Here is a 12,923-nt window from a genome sequence, read left to right as displayed (position 1 = left end):
GGAACATTTGCGTTGGATTCCTGTCAACATGTTAACCAGTTTGACTGTTGTTTTATGGTTTATTATTATTTGTGTATAAACAGTACCTCTTTTATTACACCAAGTGTTTATAAATTATTTGACTACTGTTAAGACTGTTGCCAGAACATAAATTCTTAATATAAGCAACATAATTCATTTACACGAGAAATGTGAGTTATTTGAAAATAAGCGATATTTAATTTTAATAGTCAGAATATTAACTACATGAAAGCTAACTTTGTATTTAGTACAAAGAATTTATAAATTACCATCCTCAAAAGCAATCTCCATTCCTGACAAAGTTTGATTCTTTTTACTAATTATGCGCTTTTACAAGAATAATCGGTAATATCAGAGAGATGTCAAACGCAAAACTCGAAGCACTGCCTCTGAAACACAAATAAATGTAATAAGAATGAATAACAATCTAAATTCGATGTCAGTCTGGACGAGTTATAAAAGCAAAAGCTGGTCTAAATATTGGAAAATTGATACAACGAGTTTTACTTACGCAATATATTTAACACAGCGCAAAATATTAAAATGAAATGATAAGCTGCCAGGGAAATTGGTGTTTTTTAGGTTCGGAGGATTAATTTAGTCGTCAAAGGAAGGGTACCTGAAGGACTAACAATAACTAAGAGTTCTAACGGAGAAGAGTGGCAACAAGAAGAATAACTTAAATTATTTTGATTTTAGGATGCGATAAAGGAAATAAGAAAAACGAACAACAATACAAAACTCCTGGAGAAAATTGTAACAAGTCACTAAGTAAATGTGGCTTGCTGGTTCAAGAATACAAAAACTGGGAAATCGTAATTCGATTATTGAATAAACTAATAAAAATTAATTGCTTTTTTAAATATTTTGCTCGTTTCCTTCTTGAAGATAATAAAAAATTGTTGCTCTGCTCCTTTCGTTTTGTTTACCTAAACATTGTTAAATTATTTATAAAAATTCGGGGTATAAAATAAAATAAGAAAAAAAGTTTATAATTCTAATAAATTTTATTCCAAAACTGTAAAATTTGGTAGTTTCACTTACTCCTTTGAATTGTTTATCAACTGTGTGTAATTAAAAAAAATAAGTAAAAAAATAAAATTTTTAGAAATTTTTGTTTTCAGGGCGGCGCAAATATTTTGTGTTTTACACTAAATTTCGTAACTCTGGCAATTTTCGTCTTAAGACAGTAAAATTTAGAGGTTTTAATCCTCTGTACTTGTAGATCAACTGTGCTAAACTACAAAGATTTAGCTCATAAAAGAAAATTTTTAGAATTTTTTATTTTATGGTTTTTCTGATTTTGTCAAACGAAAGTTTTGTGTGCTTATAGATTTTCGAAAAAATCTCAACTCAATCTCAAAATCGCGCTTAAATACACTCTAATTTAAATTTAAACAATATGATCATGTATGTATGCATGATAGTTTTACCCATTTTCACTTACTTAGCTGTTTCTCCTAAGCGAAGATTTTATCCCGAGAGTTAGTGAAGGCAATAACCGCTTATGCAAAAAACAGCACTTTATTCCAACCATTTAACGAGGCATATTCATTGTGCTGTGTTTAGATAAAGTCGCGATAAAATAATTTCTTCCGCAATCTTCTCTGTAAGTGTTAAAACGCTCTTTTTGTGGAGATTATGGTGGCGCCACAAACTTGCGTATGCAATTATAACATTTAAGTGTCCTCAGAGTAAATTTTATTGATAAATTATAATCACTAGTTGACACATTAGGGAAACCAGATTCATTGACCAAATATTTAAAATTGAATTAGTATTATTCATGTCTGACGTGTCGGCGAAAATATGTAAAACCAATTTATTTCCACGTGTATGTTATCATTGCTGTTATTCATGGCCAGCAAACATTTGAAACATGTAAAAAAATTGTGCAACAAGGAATGATTTTCGCTTTGGTTGTTTATTCAACGTGGAAAGTGTAAAATTATGTAACTACAACTGTTTACTTGAAAAATTAGTGTTGTCCCCCTACTTCTGGTGACATACCTGTAAAGGAAAAACCACACTCGCCCGTAACATTCATCTTTCAAACAGTATAATGTGTACACAATTGACTCGTAGGTCTCGATCTCCGATAACGTTATCAATATAGTCGTACCGAACTCTCGCGATAAGCTAGAAGATTGGAAAAACATAAAAGCGAAAACGTCCGATCACGCTAATTTTACCAGAGCCATCATCAGAGAGCGTCGGTCGTGCTTCTTATATGTTTGTGTTTGTGTCGTCTGTATTGTCCTTCGTGCATGTGTCTGTTGTCCTTGTTTGTCCACTGCTTCACTTAATTTACCTACAAATAAAAACTGTGGTAAGACTTCCTCCTCTCGCTTTATCTGAACCGGTGCCTACGAACACGTGGTTATTTTTAGAAGGGACGCGTCGCGACGCCGTTACTAAGCAACCCGACTCCTAACCTGCAGCTTATGAAACCTGTTACATTGTTTACTTTTGTGTGGTGATGCCGGAATGATATATCGGGATTTTATATTGGCTCCCGGGGCCTTTGTTTGGTGTTTCTACATGTTTCCTTTGTACGACAAGGAGCGTGTGTGTTCTATGTATCGATATTAATTAGTTTACAGAAACTTGATAGCGATAATGAAATAAAAGACGCGGGTAGAACTAATTGACCCTTTAGAGACCGGGAAATTTTCCGCAACGGACTCGTCCTTTTGAGACTAGTACTTCAAATGGGAAATAAAGGTGGAGTTGAGTGTAGATACAGTTTAAACGGTCTTCAATTAGCACAATAAAGTGCAGTCGAAGCAATGTTTAAATTAAACAGACTTACAATTGGTTTAATCTCTCTTCAAAATATATCGAAAGATCGTTGAAGTTGCGAACATTCCACGCGGGAAGAATTTTAAACAGATTCTATATTGTGTTGTAATTTTACGATTTTCATACTCGTCATTTTATTGCTTGTTGGTAATTATTTTAACGACACAGATAGTCGGGACCACTTCAATTTTCTTGTTTACAGGTGAAAGAGCAATTTCGTAACCATAAGAGTTTTTCATTTCACAAATGAACGCCTCTTTCAAAATTCTAAGTTTCTTAACCCTCATTTCAATTACTTGGTTAAATCGAGGACCTATAACAGGCAACAATAGCCCGGATTTTCCTGTCATTTCATAATTGAAAGACCTCTTTATACTTCATTTTTGTAACAACTTCAGCATTGAAATATATTTTCAATCGAGAGGGACTGTCACTTGCTTCCTTTCTTCGTTTTATTTGAACATCTCCAACTTGAGTGAATCAATATTGTAACAACTATTTTACACAATGGAAATTCGTTATATTTTCCGAGATCTCACCGAATGAAAACCACACGATAATGCAAGTTTGTATTTTTATATCGAGCATGGTTTATGCATGTTGACACGAGATGATTTCTGAAAGACGTTTTCGTATTGCAGTTTATTGAAGTTTATCGATGTTTCTGAAATGTTGAGTATTCCATTTCCAATTTTGTCTTTATCAGCGAAATAAAACTTGCGGTGTATTGGGTATATATTTGACTCTTTCGCCACGATGACATTTCATGCTAGGTGTGCAACATACAACTGACGAGGGATTTGAGCCATGCATTTTCCAGATTGCATCTCAACGAAACACGCGACGATTCAACTTTACATTTTCAAAGTGTTAATGATCGTCGTCGAATCAATCTTGATCATAGTCCATTTCGTTATCAGTCCATCTCGTGGTTATTACGGCCGTAAAGAAAGTATCTGCGGTCAGATACACTAGCAGCATGTCGCATCCATCATTCATACGTAACTTTGTTGGACGGCTTTCCATCCAGCTATATTTATATAAATCAATCTTACCCTTCATCTCGATAGAAATCGAAATTTAATATCCGTAATGCACACATTTTGCGCATCTGGGTTGTTGTTAAGCGATGTTAAGGACGTACAACTTCGAACATACTTCGAAGATGATGCACTGCATCTTAATCCTTGGAATTTAATAACATTACAGATTGCAGGAGGATAAAGTATGCGACATATTTTAGGGGATTATTGAACCTCGTGACTTTCATATTCTTACCTGTTTTATTTTCCATTGGATCTTCCTCGGCAATACATTATTTATTTATTTTCGTAGGGCTGGAATTACCTGCTGAAATTCATTAATTCTAGGTAGTTTTCGCTTTGTTAACGATTCGTTATAGTTGAGGCTACGAGGCGAAGTGCATTGAAACGTTCTCTCGAGATTAATTAGATTTTGTTTTAAAATTTCTTGTAAAGAAACACAAGCTTTTAGTATAATTAATTAATAAATAATACTCACGAAAACAATTAATTACTTTTGCACTCGTGTTTGTTTTATTAAAAGACGAGAGCATCATTCGCGGTAATTAAATTTCTTGATTACATGAAATTAATTTCGACGTGGATAAAAATACACAAACCTATCCTACTTTTTATATCTCGATTCCTTGCCAAATCGAAGGTGGTTCCAAATAGCATTGTTTTGCATTTAAATTTATTTTTCTGGTATTTTTGTAGTGTTGCGCAATCAGACGAGAGATATTGGGTCAGAACTGACCTCTTGGTGTGATTACTTCGGATAGTTGGAGATTGTTCAAATTTGTTATGTTAAATGTGGTGGCTCCAATTAAAGGTGTAAACGAGGAGAAATGACAATTTACACGGGTGGAGTGGTTTTAATTGGCCATTAAGTTCACATTTCTTTGCTTTTGTTTCAAGGTTGGATGGACGGTTTAATGATTAAGTGTTTTGTTTGTTGACTTTTGTATAACAACAGCTTATTTGTGACAAGAACATGTCGTGTAAATAGCGCCTATACGTCATTTCTATTGCAGAAAATTCACAAATTTGCAACGGAGCAATTTTAGAAATGACTGGATTTGAAGTGGATAAGTTAGATACTTAGTAATCCCAAAATACAGGGTAGTCGGTTTGTAATTGTGTAAGTAAACTTATTTTCCACACAATAAGGCTATCGTTACTATGGCGTTATTATTCAAAATAATGTTTTTTTTAAGATTTTTTTTTCTAACTAAATTGCAGTACGTTTTCTTCTTCTTATTGACGCCACTGATTCAGTGGCATACTATTCATTTGGTCGAAAGTCTAATTGAATTTTTGCAAGTCTTGGACCACATTTTTTCAAAAATTGAGCTATGTAAAACAGGTTTCCAAAGTAGGCATAATGATAATTTTTGTAGGCTTAACTTTGACATTAATAAAATTAAAAAAAAGACATTGATGCATGCTTACAGTTGTAGACTACTTATACAATGGTTTTCTTAATTTCTTCTACTTTTAAATGCTTCTGCAAACTTTAAAACACCTTTACATTGTAAGCACAGATTACCCCTTATAGGTTAAATATTATTCACGTACCTATGATAACGTCCTATAAGTAGTTCAATTGTTTAATTTTTGACCTGGATTTCAATGTCGTTCAAAAGTTGTACCACTTTATTTTGTACACTGTATTTTGTATCTATTTAAATGAAACGAAAAAAATAATTACGGTTTCTAACATAAAGTCCGGACTAAGGGGGGGCTAAGGGTGCTGTAGCACCGGGCCCCACTTTCCCAGGGGCCCCTTGCCACGTAAAAATTTGCTATAGAAATTGAAAAAATACAAATCAAGTACGTACGGATTTCTTTGCATAATTTTATCGATGGGCCCCCTTTTACGATTTAGCCCCGGGCCTCAAATTTTCTTAATCCGGGCTTGGATTCTAAGATAGTTTCACTTTCTTCATTAGCCATTAATATTATTTTATGGCCATAACGTTATCTAACACCCTGAATAGTGATAAAAAACAAAAATACCTGCTTATTTCCACTAAAAATAACAACAACAAGTTTATTGCTGAAGCTCCTGCAACTTGATCAATCTGACAGTTTTTGTTTGACATTCATTAGGAATTGCAGGAGTTAAAAAAAAATTCGCATTTTGCAACTCGCTCTGCTGAACGTCCAATAAAACAGTCGCATTTTAAATTTGGCGCTTACGAAAAATTATCTAAAGTCTAGCTCATTACTATCAGTCTCCTCTCCTGTGTAAATTTTTTGGTGTAAATCAGGCTTTCAAATCTTTAGGCAGAAAGTTAGGGGACAATTAAATGTAGCGATTTTTGAGGTTAACACGTTATCAAAGTTGAGTGCATTAATAAATAACTAATTAAACATTTGGTGCAACAGGAAGTTTATAATAGAGATTTAACAAGTTTTGGCAATGTTGTGCAAGACGATTAGCTTCTACGCATGCCACAGTTGCGTCAAGGTCAAATGCTCTTACTGCCAATTGTTACTACTGATAAAAATCGCTAGGGGCTGCTGCCAACTTAACTTTTTAATGAGTGAACTGATAGTAATGAGCTCCACTTTACAGGAAAATGAGATTTTGCATACAAAGATTTTTCCAACAAAAGTGGTGTACGTTAGTTTTCCTGCAGATAATTTACCGATTTACTAAGAGCAGCAGGATTTGAAAGGGATAAGTTTGATACCTGTAATGGATACATGTCAATTATGATCAATAGATGGCTCCACTAGCTACTGACAAATTTTTTAGTCATTGTAAAACATAATGATGAAAAACAGAAACTTTCAATGAAATACAGGGTGATTTTTTTAAAACGGCAGGCGTTGTAGAATTTTTATTTATGAACCGATTTCAAAAATTTAAAAAACAAATTAAATGGTTTTTAATTTACCATAAACTGATGATTTTAGAAATTTTCTAAATGTCTTAGTATCTTTTGGGCGATACTCAATTTTCTTATTTTAAATTAGAACCCATATTTTATTTTTCATAATTTGAAAGATATTAAGTTTCTTGATTCAGAAATGTGTAATATGTTCTACTTTTACCAAAAATATTTTTTAAAAAATTATCAAAATTGAAAAAAAAAATAAGCAATAAAAGTTAATAAAATCTAGGTGCATGGTGTCAAATAAAAGAATGCGGTTATTGTAATGTTGCTCAAAAAGCAGCAAATAACAGAAAGGATTGGCATTTTTTTTTGAAATTATTAATAACAAAAGACAATAATTACAAATCAGAAAAGACAACCACCTAATTTACAGTTAAAAGCAGCAAATAACAGAAAAGATTGGCAATTTTTTTTGAAATTATTAATAACAAAAGACAATAATAATTACAAATCAAAAAAAACAACTACCAAATTTAATTAAAATACTGTTGAAACGCCATCCCGTTTTTTTCATTGCACAATTGACACCTACGAGAAATGCATTGTGCATTGTAAGGTGTAGCCCCATCTTGTTGAAAGAAAACTTTCTGTTATTTGCTGCTTTTTGACATTACAATAGCGATATTGTGTTATTTGACACCACGCACCTAGATTTTATTAACTTTTATTGCCTAAATTTTTTAATTTTTGATATTTTTTTTTAAATATTTTTTGTAAAAGTAGAACATATTACACATTTCTGAATCAAGAAAATTAATATCTTCTAAATTATGAAAAAAAAAATATGGGTGTCAATTTAAAATAAGAAAGTTGAGTATCGCCCAAAAGATACTAAAACATTTAAATTTTTTTAAAATCATCAGTTGATAGGCAATTAAAAACCATTTAATTTGTTTTTTAAATTTTTGAAATCGGTTCATAAATAAAAATTCTACAACGCCTGTCGTTTTTAAAAAATTACCCTGTATATCCTAATCTGCAGTGAATAATTACAAAAACAAGTCTATTGCTGATGCTTCAACAATTTGGTGTCAGTTTGACAAATAATGCGACAGTTTTTGCTTAACGTTCCGCAGGAGTTGCCAATCACAAAGTCAAATTTTAAATTTGGTGCCTACAATGAATGAGGATTAGTGACCGTTTTCTCAATTTTGACGTTTACAAATCACAGTTTTGTTTTTTTCTGCGCCCACTTTTGTAGAAATGAAAACCTGATCCCTCAAATGTATTTTGCTTTGTTTACAGCACTGCTTCTGAGTCATAATATTTCCCGTCTTCCTACACAAATCAACAAAACTTTGAGAACTGTACAATAAATACAAAAAGACTTCATTTACCGCGCGTCTACAACCAAAAAGCTCGCATTTGAAGTAGCGTCTCAAGCACACATTGTTAAAATCTTTTTAGTTATAAACAAGAAAACTTAAACCAAAGAACTGCATCGAGCAGCAAACGTCTTAAACTGGTCTCTTGACTTTGTAAGTACAAGTGTCATAACGATGATGTTTGAAGATTTATTTTACCGAATAAATCTTCGTGTTCTGTTTGAAATGAAATTCAGTAATTATACTTTTAATTAAAATTACATCACATTGATACGAGTGGAGGTGGAGTTTGTCTGTTCTATTAAAACTCATAAAACATGAGCGTGGATGCATTTAGTTTGATTGTTGGAGTTTCTGAATAATTAAATAATCAAATCAGTTTAATTTTCTCGCTTTACATTAGTAACTAATGAAGAAATTGCATGACTGCGAGTGCCCTGTTCTATATCCAGGGTAATTAATTTTCTAGTTAAAAGTTGCGTAACGTTAAACCCTTTATGGATGAAAATTTGTGTCGTGAAATCGAATTATCCACAAAGAGAGCTAACGAGATTTGCAGCAAACCGGCGATTTTTGCGTCTTTGCAAGCAGTTTTTCTCCCAAAAGACCACGATGAAGCGGCTCTGATTTCCTGTCTATCACTGTTCAAGTGCACTAGTAATTCAACCGCCTTTGACACGGAAAACTTACATAGTCCTCAATATTTCATCATCCAGCTGAATCACGTATCCTTTTGTCTTCGCCTCTACGGGCTCTTTGAGCGAAGATACTTTTACTGTAATTACGTTTGAGTTGTAATAAAATGTACGTTGCAAATGGATTGTAAAAATAATGAGAAAGGTCGGTCAAACGGCAAATAGAGTAGTAAAGTGGAGTTTTACCGTTCGAACTTAACTTCCTAATACAATTAACCGGAATTAAATCAGTGTTTGTATTTATAGTGCTTTTTTCGGGATTTAATGCTCTTTCTTTTGATCTGGATAGGTTTACGCTACCTTAAAACCCTCACGTTTCCTGAACTTATTCTGAATAACAAAACTTGGAGAGTTGATGAAGTTTTGTTGGTGTTGCTGTGAAGTGGTGTACTCGCTGAGGATTTAAGACAAATCGAGATTGAATCTAACCCAAAAATCTTTTTCTTTTAGTTTAGAGCAGGTACTTGCCTTGCACCTTTTCAATTAAAATTTTTGGTTTTCCTTAGCAATTCTTGACAATCTGGTTGCGGTTTCTCTTCCAACTTGTAAACAACAAAGTTGGAGATCATTTTGTTCTCCAATATGTAAACTACAAAGTTCTACGGCTTCACAACATTAGCATGTTAGTCCAGCTCATAATGTCACAGAAGTTGGGCAACGTGGTAGCTGAAGTTAGGAACACTTCGGCGGTTTCGCTCTGCATCTTATTAGTTGGATGCTTGTACTGAGTGCACACTGCACAGTCGCCTTTAATAACTCCATTTGTTCTTTCTCCCCATTCTCGTGCAGCATGCAGCGTTTATATCCTTGTAAAATGAAGCAGACAGGATTAAGTTTACGAGAGGCAGATACCAAGTGGGATAGAGAGAACCATCTCTATGTTAATTTCGACCAAGTCGAAGACACAACGATCTGTGTATCATGAACTGTATCCATAAAAAAGTCCCACAAACGTATATTTTAATTAAACTGAAAGAGCGAGTTCCACATTATTTCAACGGTTCTATTGCGAAAAAGTTCCCATGTTCCCCGTTTCTAAATTAACGACATATTTCCTCCATTTGCCGAAAAACTTTTTCACATTTTTCATCGAAACAACGCAAACTTTGCTAATACAATAGTCCTAAACTAAATTAAAATATTTTTGTACCTGTCTAGACGAAGTAATTAATTTATGGGGCACGAGTTATATTTAACAGCCCCGAAAGGTTTGTAAGCAACTTCCAACAGAATTAATTTTAGGAAAGTGTCAACCTCTGTACGAATTTTCACCTACGCCAGCAGTTTTAGTCGCTACTGTGGTTTATTGAGCGGTACACCAATACGAATATTTTTATGACGATAATTACGTTATGGCACAATGGCAGTTTAGGAAAAAATTACTTGTCAGACGAAGTTTCTTCGCGGTCGCAGAGCGGATGTCACTTCAACTTTTCACAGCTAAAGTTCTAACACAACTTGCTGGCAACTTCTTTATTACTTTAATTTTTGTGGATATTGAAGTGCAGTTTTTTACGTGGTGGCGGATATTTGACACTGCATCAAAACCCGCAGAAATTATTCATTTTTCAATGCATATTCTGCATACTTCTTGCATTGAAAATGGGAATTAGATTATCTCTGCAAAACCTGAGATTTTAGAATTATTAGTAAAAATTGAAATCAGAGTTTCAGGAGATTCTATTTCTACATTTATTTTAATAATAGTATGCTCTACTGTCCGAGGACTTGTAAAAAGTTGCCTAATCGATCTGCTAGAATTTTTTCGAAGGTTCATTTCTCTGCAAAATAATTTTCCTACAAACAAAATTAATGCATATGCACTTATAGTTAAATCCACTTTCTCATCATAGTCATGATATTCATCTCAACCTAAAATTGCAGCAGCTTGAAACTTTGTAACAAAAAGTTAAATTTTTAGTTGGTTCAAAAATAAAAATTTACAAAATTTTTCATTCTTGTTTCAAAATATTCAAATTTAGTACGGTTATTAAGCATGTCGAAAGTAGTAACTTACAAATTTCATTGCGTTACGATCATAAACACAAGTTACGAATTTTTTTGAAAAGGGGAGTTTTTTTATTGATTTATGGTGGATGCGCCAAATATTAAAATGTCTTTATTATTCTATATTTCTGGAATTTAGCCCAGTTAACAAACTAAGCCGAAGTAACAGATCTTTCAAATTTCATTTTTTACGAGTAAAATTGTATTATAAAATTTAAATAATGGAATTTTTGGTAGTTCAAAAAACAAAAATTCTCGAAATTTATCTTTTTTGCTCAAAAATTTTCAAATTTAGTACAGATAATAAATTTGTGGAAAGTGGAAACAAATTTCATTGTTTGGCTACTAAAACCTCAAAATTACGATTTTTTTTAATTGCGGTTTATTTACTGATCTTAAATAAAGCAAATTTCTAAAGTTTTTTTAACATATTCTACAATTTTGTAATTTGGCCGAGTTAATAAACAAGTATCAAGCAATAAACTCTCTAAATTTTATTGGTTTTGAATGAAAAATGTGCTAATTATAGAATTTCAAAAAAAATGTTGGAATTTTTGGTTGGTCTTAAAAATAAAAATTTAAAAAGAGTTCTTTCATGTTCTATAATTTTGAAATTTATTAGAGTTAATAAGCATTTAAAAAGTACTAACCTCTCTAAATTTCATTCCTCTATCACTAAAAACACCAAAGTTACGATGTTTTTTTTTAATTAGGAAAGTTTTTATTGGTTCTAAATGAGAAAAACAAAGAAGTATTAAGTAACAGATCCTCCAAATTTCATTGGTTTTGGAGGAAAATTGTGCTGACTATAAAATTTAATCATGGAAATTTTAGTTGGTTCTAAAAACAAAAATTTCCAAAACTTGTTTTTTTGCTATAAAACTTTAAAATTTAATACAGTTAACAAGCATTTGGAAAGTAATAACTCTTCTAAATTTTTTTGGATTACGTTTAAAAACACGAAAAGTACGTTTTTTTTCAGGTCCTAAATGAGGAAAATTTATATGTAAAATAATTTTGGTCTAAACTAGTTTAATTAAATAATTTACCCGCAAACTAAATTAATGCACATGCACTTTTCGTGAAATCCGCTTTCTCGTTATAACACTCTAAACCTAAACTTGCAGGAGTTTGAAACTTTGAAACAAGCACAAAAAGTGAAGTGTCTTAAAAGTTAAAATTCTGTTGACATGGACATCAGAAAATGTTTAAGACGAAGGATAAACTAAATTTAAACTTGTTTTCGCTGCTCTATAATACTAATAAATCAATCATGCCTGCAGATAAAATGAATAATCTCATCCCCATCACAAATAAAGTTAAAAAAACGTTGAACCTTTGTCTGCATAAACGTACCGCAAATTGCAACACAGCGGAATAAAAAAATCACAAAATATCAATTAAACTGGAACAAAATTGCTACCAATAAATAATTGCAGAGTTTGCAGTTTATTGTTCAAATATGCCCAGAGGTAAAATCGTTAATTAGTTCGATTTCAATAATTTTAAGTCGGCTTTGTCAGTTTCTATTTTCGGGTGATAATGAAATGTATTTTTCTTGTCTTGCCAATAGAGAAAATTATATCTGACGTTCTAATATCATTGTGGCTTTAAAAAACCTTTCAGGAGATATTCAAGATTAATGGTTTTGTTTATTGGCAATTTTTGTTTTCTTCCCCATCGTTTTATTTAACATCGAAACCGTTAACAAAATTGATTGCAGTGATCCACTGGTAAATAACTATAATGTGGCTTTCGCACAAATAGTGCGTCGTTTATCACTAAAGCTTTATATTAAGTCTGCGGACGTGACAGCTTCGTGATATGTCTTCATGTTCCATCATTTCAGTCCAATAAGTCGGTTCTGTCCTTATTTCTCACGTTTTTAATCCGTCTTCTTTCTTTTCTCTTCGATAATAATTCACTCTTATCTCCTAGTTCAACTATGGAATTTTCTTATTGAAAACAGTGGTTTATGCTAATACGCTAATGATTTCCCCCAAGCCCCAAATTGACTTTTCCAATTTATTTCTCGTACGAATAAAAATGGCAAGCGCCGAAATATATGGCAGGAAATTTTATATTTGCGTATCGAAGAAAAATCACGTAGGATTCCTAACTGGATTTTGGCTGTCACATGAACAT

The 12,923-nt window shown here is 32.4% G+C and overlaps 1 protein-coding gene across 1 annotated transcript in view; it reads left to right on the top strand.

The window, feature by feature from the left end:
- The first annotated feature begins 1,878 nt into the window (after positions 1-1,878).
- Positions 1,879-12,923, top strand: part of LOC148168250 (uncharacterized) — a 68,923-nt gene continuing 57,878 nt past the window's right edge. The window contains exons 1-3 of the mRNA XM_088046188.1: positions 1,879-1,902; positions 2,004-2,057; positions 2,107-2,350. Of these exons, the coding sequence (XP_087902314.1) occupies positions 1,879-1,902; positions 2,004-2,057; positions 2,107-2,350 (322 nt within the window). The remainder of the gene's footprint in view (positions 1,903-2,003; positions 2,058-2,106; positions 2,351-12,923) is intronic.

The sequence above is a fragment of the Gnatocerus cornutus genome, chromosome 9 (genome assembly GCF_029298725.1).
Source record: "Gnatocerus cornutus isolate USDA-ARS CGAHR chromosome 9, icGnaCorn1.1, whole genome shotgun sequence".
In the NCBI taxonomy this organism is placed as follows: Eukaryota; Metazoa; Arthropoda; class Insecta; order Coleoptera; family Tenebrionidae; genus Gnatocerus; species Gnatocerus cornutus.
The sequence above is the reverse complement of the archived record's forward strand: the minus strand, read 5'-3'. Positions and strand labels throughout refer to the sequence as shown.